General features: G+C 45.6%; 2 protein-coding genes across 3 annotated transcripts in view; both read left to right on the top strand.

Annotated features, from left to right (window-relative positions):
- Positions 1-1,489: 1,489 nt before the first annotated feature.
- The window catches only part of HAF01 (HAC13 protein (HAC13)), a 180,134-nt gene continuing 159,099 nt past the window's right edge, over positions 1,490-22,524 (top strand). For both annotated transcript variants that reach the window (XM_086507642.1, XM_086507643.1), the window contains exon 1: positions 1,490-1,785. The gene's annotated coding sequence lies outside the window, so the exon portion shown is untranslated. The remainder of the gene's footprint in view (positions 1,786-22,524) is intronic.
- On the top strand, positions 9,502-11,614 carry LOC147418121 (uncharacterized). The gene is made up of 4 exons (XM_086507071.1): positions 9,502-10,620; positions 10,723-10,766; positions 10,872-11,217; positions 11,555-11,614. The coding sequence occupies exons 1-4, from the start codon at positions 9,502-9,504 to the stop codon at positions 11,612-11,614; spliced, it is 1,569 nt and encodes a 522-aa protein (XP_086363197.1).

Genomic DNA, 22,524 nt, shown 5'->3' on the forward strand with positions numbered 1-22,524 from the left:
TGTGGGGTGGAAGCATCGGGAAGTCTACTTGGAAAGAGTTTGAGAATGTCCAAAAGTGTTTTCTCACCAACTTTCTCCAAGTCAAGACACAAACACCCTACATGCTCTTACTTCTTGAGTCCGGATCGCTTCCCATTGAGGTCTTGGGGCATGCAAAGGGTTGTGAAGTACATGCGTAAGACACAACGTAGCCCTTTGCATCGACTTCCTAGAATCGCATATGAAGCAAATCAAAAGGTTCAAAAGACAGCAAGAGCAAAATACTACGTTCGGGGTGGATGCTTGACATCAAGAAATGGTTTGGAAGATGGGATGCATGTCATTTGGTCAAGGATGCGTAGATCGACTCCCAAGGTTAATGAGGCCTTCTTACAACGCCAATGTATCACGGCTTGGGAGAAATCTGGAAGTTCTCGCTTCAGCCATTACACCACACACGTTGCCCAAACTACAAATATCTCTTCTTCTCCGAACGAGGTAACCGAACCCATCCCTACATCCTTAAGCCCATCCCGTTGAGTGCGATCCGCACCATTGCCTCCATTCGTCTTAGCTCCCATTCTCTACGCTGCGAGACAGGACGTTGGGGCACTGGCGAGGAGTGTCATCGACTTTGCACCTTATGTCCTCATCAAGTGCGAGAGAATGAGTACCACACACTACTTGAGTGCTCAGCTTTTGACCACATTAAGTCCTCTTTTCTCCATATATTCGGCCATGAGCTCTCCCTACATACCTTCTTCTCCCAACCACGATGTGGACTCTCTATTGCGACGCTCATTTCAGCCATTTTTGAGCATCGAGAGTCACTTATGACCTCCACTCACACCACGTGACATCATCAAGTGCAAGAGAGTGAGTACCACACACTACTTGAGTGCTTAGCTTTTGACCACATTAGGTCCTCTTTTTCCCATATATTCAGCCATGAGCTCTCCCTACATACCTTCCTCTCCCAACTATGATGTGGACTCTCTATTGCGACGCTCATTTCAGCCATTTTTGAGCATCGAGTCACTTATGACCTCCACTCACACCACGTGACATGTTCATTTGGTCCTATAGGTCATATTTGACCTCCAAGGACAATAATAAAACTATCTATCTATCTATCTATCTCAAGGCAAAGGCCCTCTCGCTCAAGAACCTGTAAAGGCCAGAGCTTCACGTAGACTACTGTGCTAGAAGCCATGGAGTTTAAACAAAGGATGCTTGGGTGTTGGTTGCGTAAGGAGACGAGGCATGGCATACTTTGAAGTTAGCTTTATAAGAGGGGTTGAGTATAAGTAAGCTTTTAAGAGCAATGGGGGGTAATTGAGGGAATATGAAGGGAATCTTACTGGGTACGAATTTTATTTTACATGAGCGAGTATGCAGCTCAGTATCTTGGAAGTATTGGAATTTATTTTACAACGAGACGATGAGGTTATAATTATAAATAAATATAGGACATAGAAATGTAGTTTTTTGAGAATCCTCCGTCTCATTTTCTTCTTCTTCTCCTTCTCTTCTATCAAGACTCAGGAGCCCAGGCTTCAGCGTTTTTGCGTAAGCGAGCGAGAGAGAAAAGGCTTTTCTCTTACGGCGCCCGCCATCTCAGAAGTTCAAGCTACATCTTCTTATAGACTGATCTCTGGCAGTGCTGTTCGTCCCTCGGACGTCTTGTTTTCGAAACGAAGAGCAAGCCATTGTTTTTTCAAGCGCTCTCAAAAAGCTAGACCCAGGGGTCGCTGCAGCATACAAGTTCTTCCCGAGTGCGTTTTGCTTCGCCTTTCCACAGCGAAGGTAGGTCTCCCCCCCGGGCTTCAAACGCGTCCTTAAGGCTGTCCCTTCTCTCTCAAGGCTCTCAGAATAGTTTACCTTCGATGCTGCTACTGTTTTTTATCCATTAAATTGGTTAGCTATGTTGTTTTTATTCATTGAGTTGGGTAACTATCTCTCACGACCGAGCGTATTGACCTGGAGTGCCTCTCTCTCTCTCTCTCTCTCTCTCTCTCTCTCTCTCTCACACACACACACACACACACACACACACACACACACACAAAATGTTCGAGATTTGACATGTATGCCAAATGTGGTGCCCTTACGAAAGCAGTAAAAGTTCTTGATGAGCTTTCTGTCCGGGATGTCTTCAACATGGCTGTGGCAAGGAAGCTCTCGCTAGATGCAATCACCTATGCATTGCCCTCTATGTCTCAAACACACAAACAAACAAAAAACATTTGAGATTTGATATGTGGCCGGAAGCTCTCTCCATATGCAATCACCTATGCTTGCACTCCGAAGGGATGTTGGATAAAGATGTCGTTCTTGGTGTGCTTTAGTCGATATGTATGCCAAATGTGGTGCCCTCACAAAAGCATGAAGAATTTTTGATGGGCATCCTCTCCGGAGGGCTCCTGGAGGGCGTCGAGTGTAGGATATGCCCAACATGATTGTGGCAAGGAAGCTTCTTAACTTGATACGTATTACGAAGGGAAGGCCTCTTTCCACATGCAATCACTTATGCTTGCACCTTCAAGGCTTGTGACCTCACCCAAGACGTTCTCTCAAGTGAGAGAATTCACAATGAGATTGTTACTCAGTGGTGTTTGAGAAACTTGTGTTTGGTGATGCTTTGGTCGATATGTATGCCAAATGCCATGCCCTTATGAGAACATGAAAAATTCTTGATAGGAATCTGTGGAACACGTTGATTGCAGGATATACCCAGCATGGATGTGGGAAAAAAGCTTTGGGCTGTTTTAAAAACTTTGAATGTGTTGCGAAGAGAAGTCCGTTCTCCACATGCAATCACCTACGATTGCATCTTGAAAGCATGTGGCTTTATGCAAGAACTTTACACCTGTGAGAGAATCCACAATGAGATTGCTAGTTAAGGAAAAGTGTCATAACTGCTCCTATTTTTGGGGTTTAGGACAGCCTAAGAAGTGTTCTTGCACTTTTGTGAGCCTGTACGCTCGACATGCATGTCGAGGCACTTTAGATTAGTTGCATACCCTTTGATTGCACATGAGCAAAGTCAATGTCTATTATGTGTAGGCATTGGGGAGACAGTTGCATTAGTACCTAGCCTAGGTATTTAACTGCATGCATATGAAGCACCTCTAATAAGCGAGTTTATTAACTCCTCAATAAGCGACATTTTCAGAAATCGTGGGATTTTTTTTTGGCATTGCCCGACCCGGCTTTAGTGCATGTATAAGTGACCCTATTGGTCACTTCTTATACATAAGTCAGTACCCTCAGTACTAGTACCAAGTACCTGTAGTCTCCAACATCTCTAGTGTTTTTGGAGCAGATCACCTGTTAGGTGTAGCGGAATGAATATTTGCGCTTTGCTCAAGATGAGTGCTCCGAATTGTGTTCAAGGTTCCTTTTAGTTCTTATGGAAGGGAGAGCCTTCCGTTCTTAATGGAAAGTGCTATGATCACAAACAAAGTGAATGGACACTGTGCGTGCAAGTGTATGAGACTGAGAGATGGAGAGAGCAGAGAGATACGACACCAGAGATGTTGTAAAACCCTCCTCCGAAGGCCCCACTCTCGTCGGCGAGAGTGGTCTACTTATGATTGCACAAAGTGGTACAATGACGATGCAATGGACTGATGCAACCTGGGACTATGCTGGTGACGACGATGACGACTTTAGGGCTGAAATCTGTGGTCTTCTATTTGCTGAATTTCGGGGCTGTTTCGGTGGCTGAAAATGACTGTTTTGGCTGCGTTTTTCGAGGGCTGAAAATGGCTATCTTCTGTAACCAATAGGGCTGAATCTGCTACCGTCCAATAGGGCTGAAAACGCTGACCATCTGATGCGGTAAGGGCTGAAAACCAAAAACGCTGGGCTGCCTCTGTAGCGTTAGTAAAACGCTATGCAAATCTGGGACTGCTGCTGGCGATCATGGCTGAAAACGCTAGGGCTGTGGAGGTCTTGGCGATGTCAATTGAAAACGCTAGGCTGAGTATTTGTGGCGATGAAGCCAATCTGGAAAACGTCAAGGGTGAAAGTGTCTGGCGATGAAGGAGGATCTGAAAACGCAAGGCTTGGGGATGGAGGTCGCCAAGGCTCGCGGGTGCTGAGGGTACTGCAGGTTCTTGCTGAGAAGATGCCTGTTGAGCATGTGCTCCTGCTGCCTCTTATGCCTGAAAGTGCTAACTTGGGTTTGCTTCTATATTTTCTTAGCAAAATTGCCCTACCTACTTTTGTTGGAAAGTCACTTAAAAATAATAAGTGAAAAATACCAAAAATAGGGAAAATAAGCTAAATGCACTGGAAAATTCCCCCGACTGAATCTGATAGATTTTGAAGGGAATACTGATGATCATGCTCTGTGTAACCAGAGGATATGCATCTACACTAAGTGACTGGGGATGCGCGGTCTACGAATAGACTCACAAAAGTGCTAGATCACTTCTAATTTAGACTTGATTGGACTGACTGAACCTTGATCATGCTGTAGCTTGTCCATGGACACATAGGGTTGGATGTGTCACGTGACATCCCCTCCTTTTCAAAGTGAGGTACTGGTACCGAACTGTATGGCGTCGAGGGAGATTGCCAATAGCATCCGGAATCTTAAAAGGGACTCTTCGCCGGCCCACTCTGATGTGTGGGTCGTGTGGTACTTGAACTTCCTAAAGGTCTGCAACGCTTGCTTCTTTGGGCCGCGCCGAAAACGACAAAATCTTCTGTGGCTCCTTTGATGCTTCAACTTTGTCTAGAGTCATGCTTCTTCCTTCTTCAAGAATCTCCATGGTTGAAAATTCCTGAAACCACTTCCAACACAAAACCATGAACATACCTATTCCATGTAAAGTGAGTGGAAAAAATCTTGTCTTTTTCAAAGACTGTGCATGCAATGTAGAGGAACGAAGAGACGGAGTGCTAAACCGTTCACCACACACACGCAAACAATGAGATCGAATCTTTCTCTTCTGATCTAAAACAATCAACTGTGGCAATTCACAACGGAAATGCCCATGCTTGATGCTCATACTTTCATGTGCTCTTTCTACAACTGTGTTGTGCCAAGGAAGAGACATGGAATGTGACTTCCTTACATACATACTTTTCAGCGTTTCACGAAAAATCCGCGTACATTCGTGCTCATCCATGAGAGAAACGTGCTCAACATACAATATGTCATGCCTAGAAAAAGGGATCACATAAAGAGGCTGACTAAAATATAGGAAACGATCACGAACAAAACATTCGAACAATGCGTGCTTATCAATCATGCGAACACAAAATACTTCCTGTGAGGGTTCTTTGGACCTAGGCTCGAGAGCCAAGATCGATTCTTCCTGTGGGGGTTCTTTGGACCTCGACTCGAAAGTCAAGATCGACCCTTCGTGATTGATCGAATCTGCAACGAGGTTAGCTTTGCTAGAAAAAGCATCCACTAACACATCATCCTTGTGAACAATCACATCATCTTCATTAAAATCCTCATGCTTGTGAGAAATCACATCTTGATCATCATGGAAATCATCATGCTTGTCATTGTCATCCAACTCATTATGCAAATCATTGGCATCCAAATCATCATGCTTATCATTGTCAATCAAATCATCATGCAAATCATTGTCAATCAAATCATCATCATGCTTCATACAATCATGCAAATCGTGTGTGTCATGCTTTGGAGAAGAAGAGACTGAGAGAGTCCCCTTTTCTTGATTCTCTTGCATTTGTGCCTGAACTTGAGAAAAGAGTCGCAAGAACTCTTGCATGCTTGCTTTGTTCTCGTGATAAAATCTTGCTTCTCTTGCTTTGTCTTCCAAGCGTGCTTGCTCGCTCTCACGCGCTGCCATTCTTTCTTGGTATGTGCGCTCTATGGCTGCTATTCTTGCTGCATTTCTTGCTTTGCGTTGTAAATTCTGTTCCATAAACAATAGCTCCAACTCCTCCATTGGAGTTAGTGCAATCGGTGTCGTAGATGGGGAAAGGGGAGGGTCGGAAAAACCTCCTGGTGGGGAAAATTCTTCTTCGCCTCGCTCATGCTCATCACCTCCAAGTGAAGTATCCATTCCGCTTCGAGTTGATCATTCTGAAGTCGTGGGTTCTTGTGGTCTTGGGTTCTTAAGTTCACGAGAAACTTGGGTTCTTGGGCGTCTTGGTTCTTGGGTTCTTGAGGGTCTTGGTTCTTGAGGTTCTTGAGGTTTTCTTTCGCTTGCAAACCGCGTTTGAGTAGGATCTTCTCTTCACCTGAGTTCTACTCCTTTCTGTGGGCGCACCCCTTGCCGGCCTTGCGCTCACACCAAGGTTGCTTTTTCCCACCTCACGTCGATTGGCCGTCCGCTAAGTGCATGGTCCTCTCTCAATGAGTAAAAAGAGACACAAGGGGAGGCTGGACAAGCCCTTCTTTCTTGGGATTCCTGTCACTCTTCAAAAAACACGATTAGGAATCGACACGCCCAAGAGAACTTGGGTTCGTGCGACCTCAACAAGCAAAAAAAATTCTGTGGTTCTTGTGGTTCTTTCCTTGAGTGATACAGAACACTGCCAAAGCTCTGATACCAATGTTAGGTGCAGCGGAATGAATGTTTGCGCTTTGGTCAAGATGAGTGCTCCGAACTGTGCTCAAGGTTCCTTTTAGTTCTTATGGAAGGGAGAGCCTTCCGTTCTTAATGGAAGTGCTATGATCACAAACAAAGTGAATGGACAATGTGCGTGCAAGTGTATGAGACTGAGAGATGGAGAGAGAAGAGAGATACGACACCAGAGACTACGTAAAACCCTCCTCCGAAGGCCCCACTCTCGCACTCTCGCCGACGAGAGTGGTCTACTTATGATTGCACAAAGTGGTACAATGACGATGCAATGGACTGATGCAACCTGGGACTATGCCGGTGACGACGACGGTAATGACGACGACGACTTGAGGGCTGAAATCTGTGGTCTTCTATTTGCTGAATTTCGGGGCTGTTTCGGTGGCTGAAAATGACTGTTTTGGCTGCGTTTTTGAGGGCTGAAAATGGCTATCTTCTGCAACCAATAGGGCTGAATCTGCTACCGTCCAATAGGGCTGAAAACGCTGACCATCTAATGCGGTAAGGGCTGAAAACCAAAAACGCTGGGCTGCCTCTGTAGTGTTAGTAAAACCCTATGCAAATGTGGGACTGCTGCCGGCGATCATGGCTGAAAACGCCAGGGCTGTGGAGGTCTTGGCGATGTCAATTGAAAACGCTAGGCTGAGTATCTGTGGCGATGAAGCCAATCTGGAAAACGCTAGGGGTGGAAAGTGTCTGGCGAGGGGGATTTGAAAACGCTAGGCGTGGGGATGGAGGTCGCCAAAGGTTCGCGGGTGCTGAGGGTACTGCGGGTTCTTGCTAAGAAGATGCCTGTTGAGCATGTGCTCTTGCTGCCTCTTCTGCTTGAGAGTGCTAACTTGGGTTTGCTTATATATTTTCTTAGCAAAATTGCCCTACCTACTTTTGTTGGAAAGTACTTAAAAATAATAAGTGAAAAATACCAAAAATAGGGAAAATAGGCTAAATGCACTGGAAAATTCCCCTGACTGAATCTGATGGATTCTGAAGGGAATACTGATCATCATGCTGTGTGCAACCAGAGGATATGCATCTATACTAAGTGACTGGGCATGCACTATCTACGAATAGACTCACAAAAGTGCCAGATCACTTCTAATCTAGACTTGACTGGACTGACTGAACCCTGATCATGCTGTAGCTTGTCCACGGACACATAGGGTTGGATGTGTCACGTGACATCACCTCATCAACACCAACGTTTTCAGTTTTCAGCCATAATCTTGCCATACTGTTGCAGATCCCGCTATCAGCACCAACGTTTTCAGTTTTCAGCCCAAGACAGCAGATCAGCCAGCATTTTCAGCTTTAGCCCTCAGACCAACGAGCGTTTTTCAGTTTTCAGCTCGTAGCCTCGTCGTAGTTGCAGATTCCATTCAACATCCCTAGCATTTTGCATTTTCAACCATTAGCCTTGCAGACCCAAGCATCTACAGGAAGATCCCATCAGCATCTCAACATCTAGGACCATTGTATCAACATTTGTGCAATCTAAAGCAAATACCTCTCTAGCAATTGAGACGGGGGTCCTTTAAGGGGGGGTTTGGGACCCCATCTGGGGTTAGTCTCCTTCTGTGTGTGTGTTATAGACTTGGACACCCCAAATCGGAAATCAAGCACAACACACGAGAGAATCACTTAAAATACTTGAGAACATTATCACAATTTAAAGTAGAGTCGACATGGCCCGACATAGTTCCGTGCCTAGAGGTAATGGCCCCAAAATCTTGCGTTCCCTTTGGTATTTATTTTTATATTAATGCTTGAGCAAAGTTACAACTTGCGCGGGGGTGTTGCTAGAATTGCCTCTGCTTGTGGTCCCATCCGATCGGGTGTAATCTCGAGCCGCGCCGCCAATTCGGGTGAAATGAAGTTGGCCTTGGCTCCTCCATCAAAGAAAATAAGGGCTTCTTGATCTTTCACTTTGCCCCAAGCTCGGCAAAGTTTTGTACTTTTATCAATCGTGCTTGGGTTAGTACCCATGCAATCTGGAACCAGTCCTGCTTTCATCTTGCCTTTTCTGCCACGTTCCTCAGTTGCTCTCGGACTCTCTGGCCTGTCTTCATTTTGTTCTTGTTGTGCCTTTTTAGGGCACTTCGCAGAGACGTGCCCATGTCCCTTGCACCCAAAACACTTCCCCTCTTTGATGTAGTTGGCCCTCTCTCGAAGAGTGAGCCGGGGTCGTGAATCCTTGTCTTTCTTTTCTTGGGAACTCTTTCTCATTCTACTTTCATTATTAGAAGTCTGTTGGGTTCTCTGAGTAAAGATCTCATCAGTGGGGTAAGTCAAACTGCCTGAATGTATCGCAAAACCCCATTTCGTATGACCCATCAATTCTTGAATAGAATTTGACTTTTGTTCCAAGCAGTAGTCTTGGATCTCTGTAGGAAGTCCGCAGCAAAACCGCTCAATTTGTTCTTTAAATGAGACCTTCTTAACAAGGTAGTACCGTACGTACGTACGGATGCAATCCGTACGGTACGGTCGTACCGTACGGATCCGTACCGTACGGATTGCATCCGTACGGTGCAGTATTTTTTTTAAAAAAATTTGGCCAGCGCGTGTGGCGTCCGTTGCAGCGATAGGGTAGCGTTTTATTTTTTCAGTAAAGCTCTTTACAGAGAGTGTGCGCTTCTGTAAAAGTTGCAGAGCAAGTGCAGAGCAGGTCTGTGAGCGCCTTTCTTGCAAAGAAAACACCATGCCTCGCGAAGCCAACCCCCTCTGGAACATTCACACTAATGTCATTGAGATTGTGAAGACTCCAGGGCAATCCGGATCAGGTACACGAGGTTGGCAATGCAAGTATTGTGGGATGCAGAAGACCAGTACGGTCACTCGTGTCGTCAGACACTTGACGGCAATAGGATGTACAGCCAATTGTGGAGCATGCAAGAAGGTGCCGCCTGCTGTAAAAGATCAACTGATTGCATAAAAATTTCCAGCAATGGCAGGAGTAAACAAAGGTAGGGGAAAACAATCTACACAAGATGCTCTTCATGATGCCCTTCTCGGAGACCTTGGGGAGACGGACACTCAAGATCAAACGGTGGGAAGTAGTGAACCTAGTGCACAGGCTCAGTCTAACAGGAAGAGGGCTCGTGTCATGCAAGATGCTGAGGATGTGTTTTCTGAGGATGTTAATGATACGGAGGATGTCACAGGGCCTAGGCAGACCACCTTGCCCTCGCGTGTGCATACTCAATCTTGGATCAAGGAGCGACAAAAGGTGGCGGAGATGGAGATTGCTTGCACTCTTATTGAGTGCAACATCTCCTTCAATGTATTGAGGACTGACCAATGGAAAAGGATGGTGAAGGCTATTGCTCAGGTTGGTCCCACAGATACATGGATTGGCTTAGAGTACAAGAAAATGCGCACGACAATGCTTGATGAGCAAAAGGCTTTGATTGACAGGGCTTTGGTTCCAGTGAAGGCAGGATGGAAACAATTTGGGTGCACAATCATTTCAGATGGTTGGAGTGACATACGTCGACGACACATCATCAACATTCTTGTGTCATCTTGCCTTGGCACATATTTTTTGCGAGCCGTGGATGCAGGGAAGGCAGGGGAACATATCACAGGTCAGTTCATTTACACGCACATTCGGCAGGCCATTAGAGACGTTGGCGCAGAGAATGTGGTACAAGTTGTCACTGATAATGCATCAAATTGCAAAGCAATGGGTGACTTGATTTCAGCAGAGTTTCCATCCATAGTTTGGACCCCCTGTGCTGCACATTGCCTTGATTTACTCATGGAGGGGATAGGGAAACTCCCTTGGGTGCTGCCTATTGTGTTTGATGCAACAAAGATCACCACTTTCTTCCGCAAGAAGCACCAAGCACTTGCCATCTTTAGGAGCCACAGCCAGTTGGATATGGTACGGCCTTCAAAAACCAGGTTTTCCTATATGTATTTGGTGCTCCATAGGCTCTTCAAGCTAAGGGATTCCCTGATGCAAACAGTGGTGGATCCCAAATGGAGAGACATGCACAATTCCCAGCAGGAGAACACTAAGTACATCCAGAGGCGTGTTCTTGATGAGAGCTTTTGGACAGAGGTGCAGTCTCTCATAGTGGCTTTGTAGCCTGTTCACGTGTTGCTGCGTGTCACGGATATGGAGGGGTCCACACTAGGGCTGGTTTACCATCTATTCTTGCAGATGAAGAGCCACATTATAGAGTGTCCTTCTTTGTCTCAGCAGCGGTATGTTTCCTTGATTGCATCATTGACAATTGTTGGCAATTGTTTTTTTTTAGATAGCTTGGACCTGCTACACTGAGATGCTTCTTTTTTGATGGATGTGTGCAGACGAGATGACATACTGGCTATTGTGGAGAGTCGGTGGACGTTCATGAGCCGTCCTATACATGGAATGGCTGCATGTCTCCATCCTCTCTACAAAAAGCCAGAACTATTCCATGATAGAGATTTGCTTGCACTACGCGATTCATACATCTCGTTGAGGTATGACGAGGACACACAACTGGAGATTGATGCTGAGATGACGAGCTTCATCAACAGCTTAGGTCCTTCCTTTGTGCGGCCTGTGGCACTGAGACAGGAGGCCACCAAGTTTCCTTTGACTTGGTGGCAGAGCTATGGGAGACAGGGTCTTCCCAAGCTTACGGATCTTGCATTACGCCTACTTTTGCAGGTAAATACGAAACCTAAACCATTGCCACTTTTGCAGGTAAATACTAAACCCTAAATCATTGTAATTTCCCAATTGAAGGATTGCTCTGCGGGTGCTTGTGAGCGCAACTAGAGTGCCTACTCATTGATCCACACCAAAATACGCAATAGGCTAAGCACTGCGCAACTAGAGAGGTTGGTTTACTGTAGAGCCAACATTAAGCTTGTGCGAGCCTACCATGCTTTGGGGACACCAAAGCAGGTAATATTAAATATGTGGTTTTGTTAACTCGTCGATTTTACTTATGATGATATGATCGAACTCTTTGTAACGTACGTTCGGTTTTTTCTATGAGCAGGTAGATCCCACGCAGGTTAAGATGGTGCCTGATTCCACTATAGAGAACATTGAGCAGTAGACGAGAGATGAGCAGGAGGAGATTCTTCGACTACTTCATAGAGAGTTGGAGAGTGTGGATCGACGAGTGACCAGATCGCGAGCACGGGCATACAACATTCCACTCCAAGAGCGAGCTCCAGATCCAGATATTGCACGACGTGAGAGCATTCGCAAAGGAAAGCTTCCTGTCCGCAAAGCATAAGTACGTGCAAATGAGGTGGTTCGTCTCATTCACGCCACAGAGGAGGAGGATCTTGAGGATGTTGCAGAGCAGCCACAGGTGTCTATGGTTGTGGAGCCAAAGTACGACGACGAGGGCAATGTCTTGTCACATGGAGACATTCTCTCCTCTGCAGAGAGCTCATCTTCATCCAATGATGAGTTCTAAGCTAGTTGTCTTGGGAGAGAGAGACTTGAGTCTCTTGACTGAGGACTCCATTGGGTTTTTTCTAGTATTATTCATGTTATGTATTAGTTTTAACTTTTGGCATTTGCACCTTGCTAGTTTATGAGCTTTTGTAGTTGGCATCAGACATTGGTCATGATTGCTATGTCATAATGTCATTCTCATTGGTCATGATTGATATGCCATTTTCATGTCGGGATGATTGTAGTTGAGTTTTGTATTTGCAGTATTTTAATCATCATTAGTCAATCTTTGGATCTTCACCCTTGTATGATCATTGATGTACATTGTCTCTTACCTTACAATGCTATGTTGCTTTTGAGATTATGGTATCGAGTCTGTCATACTATTACTGAAATCGGGTATTGTGTCCCATGTTCGTATATGGACCATGGTAGGTCACTTGATTGATGTTTAAATTTTAATGCAGGTAGGCCTTTTCATTTAGCCATATAGATTGATAGTTTATATATTTGTGGGCTTCTTTTGTGAAATTTCAAATGTTTTTCCTAATTTTTAAGGGTTTTTTACCAATAGTGCGTATTTTTACGTACCTTAAACCTCAATCCATACAGGACTGCGTACCTTACGTACCGAATACGTACAGTATTTTACGTTTGGTTCCACCTTGCTTCTTAAATGAAGAGGTTGGTAGAAAAGAGCTCCAAAATCTCTCGCAATAAGCGTCCAGAGAATCTCCCTTGGTCATCCGAAGATGATTCCAAGCAATTCGTTTATCTCGTTTGTACTCTCGAGTCAACTAAGAAGAAATAAAAAGCTTTTTGAATTTCAACCATTTAACTGGAGCTTCCTTTCTTAGTAGAAGGGTGGACCATCATGTTCGAGCATTTCCCTTGAAGAAAGATGTAGCCCTCCTAATCTTGGAGTGCTCTGAGTAATGCCCTCCAGAGAAAGCTATGTTAAACTGCAATATGAAGGCGAAAGCCCTCGGAGCATCTCGGAACCTTGAAAAAGAGTCAAACTTAATTGACTGTCCACCTTCTTTGAATTCTCTTACTTTCTTGCTTTTATCTTTGAGGAAGTTATATTGGTTGGCTTTATAAAAATGTTTCTTCTTTGCATAAAACATGTGATTGTCGGAGTCCAAACTGTTTGAGGATGAGTCCTCTATAGAACTGTCAGAAACTGGGCAAGATTTAGGCTTCTTTGTCTTTCTCTTGCCCTTTCCAAAGCTTTGCTTTTTGCTTCTCTTTTTCCCTTTTCTGTCTTTTTCGCTCGAATCAGAAGAGCTAGAAGAATTGTCAGAAGAAGAAGTAACCCGGGAAGTTAGTCCCTTTTTTGTGCTTTTTATCGTGCTTTTTGGATTTGTTGTTTGCGTCCAAAAGCCGGCTAATCTGTGTCTAAACCACCTCTTGTAATTCTTGCTTTGTAAACATCCTCGGAGAAGGAGGTTTCTTGATTGCCGGTTTGATGGGTGGCTCTGTGGCCTTCTGCCACTGGTTGTGTACTTTTGCGAGGGATTGCCGAGACAAAAATTTTGCAAATTTTGGATCCTTTACAGTTTTAATCGTTTGCTTTGTTATCTCGTCAACCAATTGTTGACGTTCCATCTCTTGAATCTCGAACGGAGTAGGCCGAGGTAGGCCATACTCTTGCTCTGATTGCTCATGAGAATCTTCTTCGTGATCTCCTCTCGCATTCGCAGATGCAAAAGAAGTCTACTGTTTCTTGTTGGAATCCATAAGTGCCGCGAGAAAAGGATCGGATTTCCCAGTAGAAGAGAAATCGGCCGCGCTTAGATACCACTATAACAAACTTGGACACCCCAAGTCAAGATTCTACTGCGACACAGCAAAGAGTCACTTCAAAACAGTTCACAAAATTGACACGGCCCGGCGTAGTTCCGTGCCCAGAGGTATTGGCCCCAAAGACCGGCGCCCCTTTCGGTATTTCTTTTTGTATTAATCTGTGTTCAAAGTACAAGAGAGCGGGTAGGTGCTCACTCTCAGACTCTACGTCCAGATGCCTTGAGAAGTGAGGCCCTGCCCGCTTATTTATAAGTACAAGGGATGCCATAGGCCCAAAAGCTGCCGTAAAAAATTAAAGCATTCAGCCCCCAAAAGCAATCAGCCAACGTAATTTTCACTGACTTCTGTACGGAATGCCACGTCAGCCCTGCCAGCGCATTATGCGGCACAATTTTTGGAATTCCGCACGTTGCCACGTCTTCAGTTGTAGTGTCTAGGGGACCAGCCATGTCATCAATTCATGACACTTTCCCTGCATCGCTGGGCTTGAAAGAAGGGGCTGAAATGCTGAATTCTGAAATTGCTGGCCTGAATTTTAGAAACGCTGGGCTGATTTGCTGATGCCCCTTCGTCACCCAATAAAACTCTTCGTTAGGGTGTAGCCCACCAAATAGACCTCCCTATAGGTTTAGCGCGGTGCAGCAGAAAGAGATTATGGGCCAGGTTGAGGAGTTATTAGAGGAGGGGCTAATTCAGCCTAGTTCTTCACCCTTTTGCTGTTGAGTGCTCCTAGTGCAGAAGAAGGGTGGCTCATGGCGCTTGTGTATTGATTACCGTGCGTTGAATAAGAATACCATCAAGAATAGGGTGCTGCAATTTTTAGCAGGATAGACCTTAAGAGTGGGTACCATCAGATTCGTTCAAGGCCAGAGGATGTGCACAAGACTGTGTTTGGAACGACATTTGGTCTTTATGAGTTTTTAGTGATGCCGTTTGGGCTAACAAATGCTCCTGCCACGTTCAAAAAAATGATGGACCGGATTTTTCGCTCGCATCAATAGTTTGTTGGGACGTTCTTCGATGACATGATAGTCTATTCGAAGAATGAAGAGGAGCATAGGCGTCACTCGACCATTGTGTTCGAAGAGTTGCGCAGTCACAGGTTACTTGTCAACCCTAAGAAAAGTGAATTCTTCCTGGAAGAGATCCACTTTCTTGGCCACATAGTCTCAAAGGATGGTGTCAGAATGGATCCTGCAAAGGTCGAAGTTATTAAGACATGGCCAGACTTGAAGACTGTGCACGATGTCAGAAGCTTCTTGGGATTGTGCTCCTACTATAGAAGGTTTATCAGGAATTTTGCAGAGATAGCATCACCTCTTCACGCTTTGCAAAAGAAAGAGGTCACTTTCAGATGGACCCAAAAAGAGATTTCAGCTTTTAGTCTCTTAAAGGAAAAGTTGACTTCAGATCCAGTAATTGTTTTGCTAGATCTCAGGAAGTCATTTGTGGTCTAGTGTGACGCGTGTGGCAGTAGCATCGGAGCAGTGCTAATGCAAGACGGACGGGTAGTAGCTTATGAAAGCTGAATTTTGCAAGGGCCAGAGAAGACTATGCAAGTCTATGAAAAAGAGCTCTTGGCCGTGATACATGCGCTTTCTAGCTGGAAGCACTTCCTCTTAGGTGCTGATTTTGTTGTCCAAACAGATCATCAGACCTTGCGATACTTCTTGACACAGTCAAAGTTATCCGAAAAGCATATGCAATGGGCAAACATTCTTTCCATGTTCCACTTCCAGAGGGGCAACATCATGAGCATTACCTCCTCAGAGATGGTTTTATGATGTTGCATGGCAGAGTTTGTGTCACTAGGCCATTGCGACATAAGGTCATCGAAGAGATTCATGTCCCACCGTATGCTGGGCGTCGTGGTATTGATGCGACAATTAAAGCAGTAGAGACATTCTTCTATTGGCCTACCTCGAGGAGAGACGTGGATGCCTTTGTGCGAGCATGCATAGTTTGCCAAAAGGTCAAGTTTGACAGGCAAAAGGCACTAGGGTTGTTACAACCACTGCCGATTACGGTTAAGCCATGGGAAAGCATTGCTATGGACTTTATCTTTGATCTTCCAAGAACGCCAACAGGGAATGATGGTATATGGACCATTATCTGCAGGTTCAGCAAGCATGCCCATTTTATCCTGTCAGGAAGAAGATAAAATCTGATCAGATGGCACGCTTGTTTATGTACAATGTGTTTAAGTACCATGGTATGCCACAATCAATTATCAGTGATCGTGATCCTCGCATGACCAGTTTATTCTGGAGAGGATTGCTTGAGAACATGAGCACTACACTTAAGTTTTCGTCTTTGTTTCATCCACAAACTGATGGAGAGTCAGAAGAGGCTAATTCTACTATCTTTGATCTGCTGAAATGCTATGTGTCAGATAACAAGGGCAAGTGAGAACAATATTTGCCTATGCTTGAATATGCGTACAATAATACGGTGCATTCGTCTACTGGCAGAGCACCTTTTGAGATTGTTGAAGGCGGCAAAAAGGTTCCTCCCATTTTGCATACAAAGAACAAGATTTTTGAGGCAGATTGATATGTTGAGAATATGGATGAAATGTATAAGAAAATTAAAGTGGCCTTGGAGAAGAATCAGGCAAAACAGAAAAAGGCTGTTGATCGTCATCGTCGTGAATTGCTGTTATCACCTGGTGATTGGGTTCTGTTAAGGTTCGAAAAGGCAAGGTTAAAGAAGATAAAGGGCAAGGAACGATTGTTTCTTAAGCTCAACATGCGTTACTATGGGCCTTTTCAAGTGCTTGACAAGATTAGCGATATGGCTTACAGGGTGAAATATCCTGATGCGTGGAAGATTCATAATGCGTTTCACTTGAGTCTTCTAAGACCCTTCGTGGGTGATGTGCCAAAAGATATACCAGATGAGGATCAGCCAGAAGTTGAGGAATTTGATGAGATCCTGGTACCTGAGCAAGTTCTGGCACATAAGGCCAGAAAAGTTAAAGGACAGGTTGCAAGACGCTATTTGGTGAAGTTCAAGAATTATCCACCTATGGATGCAAAGTGGATGGAAGTGCATGAACTGTTAGAGTCACCAAATGTATTGCAGCTTTACCTTGAAGCCTTTGGGTTACAACCTACTTATGCCCCAACCCAACGTGTGCAAAGGAGGGGTAATGATAGAGCTAGCACATTAAATGTACTTATGAATTCAGTGTAATAGTAGAAATGACAAAAGTATGAAGGTCTCATTAAGTCATTTGTATCTATGTGTTACGACCTTTCTTGCGGATACATGCGATGATAAAAGAGTGCTAACAACACAAGATCATCAGTGGCGTGTATTTATGGTATGCAATCGAGGACGTTTGCGATTTCAAGAGGGGGGTATGTCACGAGGACGTGCCAACTGCTAACCTTAGTTGTTGGTTTTTTTCCAATGATTTTTGTTTTATTTTTGAGACCCTCTTTTTGAAGTAGCAAACGGTCGGACATTGTATGGCCAATGTGAACGGTAGTTTCACCCACAGACGGGAAGTGGTCGGCACTGGAATTCGTATAGTAAGAGGATGTCTAGGCTCAGTGCAAGATCATGTAGGTTCCCTCGTCGCACTTAGCAAGTTGGTGGATACTAGGAAGTGAACTCAATAAAGGCATAAAGTCAAGGTGGGACTACCAACAAAAAGTATCCGACAGTTGGGCCACATTGCACTTTTGGATGCGGTCCCAATGAGGATAGATGATCAGATGACCAGTGGGAGCCCAACGGAAGCATCTCCTAAAAGTTAGGGAACTGCTATTTTGGGCCGTGAAATGTGTTCGCGTCATTACCTTCGGTATGACCAGGGGAACACTTTACAACTCTGCCGCGAAGTCAACTGGGCATCCAGTCGGGAGATTTTTAGGCGGCAATTTCGAAACGGGTAAAAGCTTGTAATCGCGTTAAGTGGCAGAATTTTATGCACTTGCCCCTTACAGAAAAAGTGGCGCTGAATTTTAAGAGAGGAGAGGCCTCACTTTGCGTTCTGTCTCACATGTTAAGAGCTATGGAGTGCTTTCTTTCCCTCTCATGTATAGTGTGGTGCTAGGAGTGATGCCCTGCACACTACACACTGCTCTCTCTCTCCCCTACGTGCAGTTATGTGATGCCCCACAAGAGGGCTCTTCATTTGACTGATGTATAGCTGTGTGGTTTCATGCTTTTGTGTTGAGGCAAGAGCCTCCTTGAGCAGGAACAGGGTAGTTAACTGCTACTCCAAAGCATGCACCGTGAGGGTCATAACCTCACCGTACAGGTGCGTTTTCAGCGCTGTGTATGCGCTGTAAATTGACTGTTTTTCAGCCATATGGACACCAGAACCATTGGGAATCGTGCCCCATTGACAGAGGACAGTTAGGGATTGTTTTTTGCTGAAACAGGGCAATGACCAGTAAATACAGCGTGCTGAATTTACTGTTTTTGGGCAGGAATGAGAGGGCTTATGCCAGTGGAAGTGAGTTCCAGCAGGGGAATTGGTTTCGCGCAAGTTTCGGGGCTGTTATGCTGCTGAAATTTGGCCAAAACAGGTGGTATCTAGCTGGATACTGGTAAAGGATTCCCAGGACTCTGCTTTGTAATTTACTCTCTCAAAGTATAAAGAAATACCGAAAGGGGCGCCAATTTTGGGGCCTACAGGTTGTTCGGCGTCTGCTCGGAGCATTCTAGCTTTTGAGCCGTGTGTGTGCTTAAGTGTTAATTTCTGACGCAGGTTTCCTTTGCACGTTCTCTGTGTGTGTGTGTCTAAAGTAAAGAATTTCGGGTGTGAGCCAAAGCCTATCGCCCTACGGGCTGGTTTCAGGATGCCTGCTTCGGAAAGGCAACCCTGTGTTGCTTGCCCATCTGGCCTCGCATACGCCTGATGAGCGTATCGCTGGTAAACCCTCCACCATAGAGGTCCTAGCAGTCAGCTGAAGCTACGGATAGCGTAGATGTCCAAATCGTGCATGCCATAGAGAAGAAGACTCTGTGGTCCGAGAGAGAAGAGCAGCGAGACGGTATAGGGAACCATCGCGCTCACCACGTGCAAGAAGAGTCCCTGTCGTAGAATCAGAAATGGTCACTGTGCCACTCCCAAAGTGTATGTCAGCTCCCTGAGAGTCCAAAATCGACATAGAGACGAGGTTGAAGGCCACGTCCGGAACGTAAAGCGTGCCACTCCCAAAGTGTATGTCAGCTCCTTGAGAGTCCAAAATCGACACAGAGACGAGGTTGAAGGCCACGTCCAGAACGTAAAGCGCCTCCCCTGAACTGAACTTTAGGTCTGAATGAGAACGGAAGAGGGTAATTTGGCTTTTGTGCTAAGACACTGGAGTCTCATGGTTGTCACCCATAGTGATGGTCTGCCCATGAGTCTCCCTGAGAGAGCTAAACCAAGACTCTTGGGGAGTCATGTGAGTGGTGGCTCCACTGTAAACAACCCAAGTACCTGACTGCGATGTAGCAAGAGCGTGGTCTGTTGTCGCGACAAGAGCAATCCTCGCCGACTCGTGAAAGGCTACAACTGCAGTCGAGGTTGTCTATTTCTCGGGAATACCTGACGATGCCGTAGATATGCAAGTATCTGGCAGTTAGAAGGCTCTCCAGGCGAGTGTAGGCCGCGAACCGGAGTGCGTATGGGCAGCGTTTTGTAGAAAATGCAGCAGGTATTCAAAAATGCTGACAATACCAAAAACGCAAGCAGGTCCAAAAACGCAAGTAGTTGCAAAAACACTGGGCTGATCTATTGTGATTTGCTGCTAGGGGGGTAGTATCAGCACTTGGGAGTGCAGATCGAGGCTCAGAATGCAAAAATGCAAGGCTTCTTGCAAAAAACACTAGGGCTGAAAAATGCTAGGTTGCGTTTTGCAGTTTGCCACGATGGAAGCGTGCAGAACTGCTAGCGCTAGGCTTTGGGAGGGAGATTGATGCAGATGCTCCACAACTTGGCGACTGATACCATGTGAGAGGGAGCAAACGGAGTGTTGAGCTTATATGTGAAGCTACTCAATATACATGGAGAGGGGGTGAGCCACGCACACCGAAAACGTTGGAGAGAGAGAGAGAGAGAGAGAGAGAGAGAGAGAGAGAGAGAGAGAGAGAGAGAGAGAGAGAGAGAGAGAGAGAGAGAGAGAGAGAGAGAGAGAGAGAGAAGTGAAATGAATGAAATGTTATATTAACGTCTTCAGAAGGTCAGAATGACATATGAGACCAAAGAGTTACGATGTGGTGGATCTTATACAAAGTCAGAGTAACAAAAATGACAATGACAAAATAAAATGACAGAATAAAATGCTATGAAATTTGAAACAGCTAGATGTGATCTAAGCAGATAGGTGGGATAGCTAAATCACAAATCACAAAAGATCCAGCTAGGTGGGATAGCTAAATTACAGATCACAAAAGATCACAAAAGATCCAGCATTGGTCGTTGGCGGATCTCATCAGTCTCCTCCATGGTCAATAGCCTGACCGGGCGTCGTGCATGTTGGGCCAAAGTGATCCAAATCCTCTGATGCAACCTCCGTCGATGCTGTGTAGTTCTCCGCAGTAGTGGGCGTCTAGATCTCCCTAGCTCGGTCGATCAGTGTGCCTCCGGTGTGAGACGGCGAGCTCTCCTGTGGTAGTAGCTCCTCCGGTTGTCCAGTGTCTGCTCTAAAGAAGTCTGTGATCCGTCTCTGAGACTGGCTGGCCTCTCCTCTCATCAAGCTCTCTCTGTGTTTGCGCAGCTCGAGCAAAAACAGAGACCCAAGCATCTCTGATCCTCGTACCACATGACTCTGGAGAGTGGTCCGAAGCCCTCTCTGAACAAGCAGTGGAAGCGGCCGCGTATCTCGTAGTAGACGGGGCAGTGGCATGTGTAGTGCAACTCTGTCTCAGGCTCCAGGTCACATAGGAGGCATGTCCTGGCCTCTGCTGGTACTCTGCTGTATCTCCCAGTCTCGATCCGCAGTTGGTGTGAAGATGTGCGTATCTGGCCAATAGCACACCGTATCCCATGAGACAAGTGGGTGTCCATGTATCTAGGTCTCGTCACAAAACCGTCCTCCGTAAGCTGGAGAAGATGCTCTCTGTAGAAAGCCATCTTCGTGCCCAGCTCCTGTGATGGCTGTATCCATGTCCTCCTGATGTCTAGCTGAGTCAGGTCCTGGCGGATGAGCCTGGTGATCTCGGACTGTGTGAGATTCAGAGAGGGTGCATCCAGTGAGTACTGGAAGGGGGGCGGTGTGTCTATACTGAACCCATGCGCCCGAAACCATGATGTCATCTCCCCGTACCAGCATGCTGTATCTCCCTGCATGGCTAACTGTCGAGAGGACTCAAGTGCAAGGCGGGCATATCTGTTTCTGGGAAGTTCCCAAATGTGGTGTATGAAGGAGAGAGATCTGGTGAGCGCCTCAACCACTAGCGGGGGGGCAGCTAGCTCTGCTCGTATAATGGCACGTGGTACTGAAGCCTTGGCTCTAATGAGCCGTGAGATCATAGAGACTAGTGGCTTCTCCATGTCCCCCCATCCATCAGTGCGACCTGTCCTCCCATGGTGGTCCAATGAAGGTCCCCAAATGTCAGCTCCATAGAGCAATGCCGAAGCCACCAAGATGTCAAAGAGCCAGAGCTTCGTCCGAGGCTCCTGAAACTGAACATGTGAACACATCCTCTCCAATCTACCCAATGCTGCATGGGCTTTGGTCCAAGGTGGAACCATACGTGTTGTACGTTACGTGGAAGTACGTACTATACGTAGTCCCGTATGGGTAAATTTTTTATGTACGGAAAAATACGTGGCATTGGTAAAAAAGAATAGAAACCACAAAAATAACTGTCAGTTTCAGAGACAAAGCTATAGAATTTGTCAATTTGATGTTTTACAACTTTGATTATGTCTAAATTCTATACAACAGCTAGAGACTCAAGAATCGCATACCTGATGTGCGATATGTGCTTGCGGGTACTGAAGTTTGAACTTGTATGTTGTACCTGTTTACCTATTAGACTCATCACTTATAGACTGCTATCATGAGTCATGACATCAAAAGAGCAAGACAATTATGAGTTAAGACAACTAGACAGTCGCAAGACAATGAACATTTAACAAACAGAGTTCATACTAATGTGAATGTCACAAATGTCACAGAGCTTTTTCTCACTCTCTGTTACAGTTTCTTTGTACTCTGGTTCTTAAAATTTAGACGTTTGCTGGTCCACTAAAAACCACTCCAAGGTAGGTGTAAGCATCTGTATACTCCACTGTCTCCTGGCCATATGTGAATGCGGGCGCTGACCTCTTGATCCACTGTGGGGTCGTATTAAATACCACGACCTTGGTTTTACCAAGGTTGACAAACAAGCCACTTTCATGGGTAAAGCTATGCAAAGCATCCAAGTGACGTTGCATCCCCTCTGGAGAGTTGGAGATCAACACAATATCATCAGCATATAACAATAGTGGGATCCATGTTCTTGCCAATTGTGCACCTTATCACCATCTCTCTCAATGTAGTCAGAAACCTCATCCACATACATACCAAACAGAGTAGGAGAGAGCGGGCAACCCTGCTTCACCCCAATAGTGGAATGAACCGTTGTAGATAGGCCCTTTGAGGTGCGTACATGCCCCACTACTGACCTGTACAGTGCCATGACCCCCCAAATGAGCTCTGTGGGTACTCCCATCTCTTGTAATTTGTGCATCAATCTAGCTTTGGGTACGGTGTCAAATGCTTTGCGGAAGTCCACAAAGCTGCAATAGATCCGTCTCCCATG

The sequence above is a fragment of the Adiantum capillus-veneris genome, chromosome 30 (assembly GCF_014529385.1).
Source record: "Adiantum capillus-veneris isolate H3 chromosome 30, ASM1452938v2, whole genome shotgun sequence".
Lineage (NCBI taxonomy): Eukaryota > Viridiplantae > Streptophyta > Polypodiopsida > Polypodiales > Pteridaceae > Adiantum > Adiantum capillus-veneris.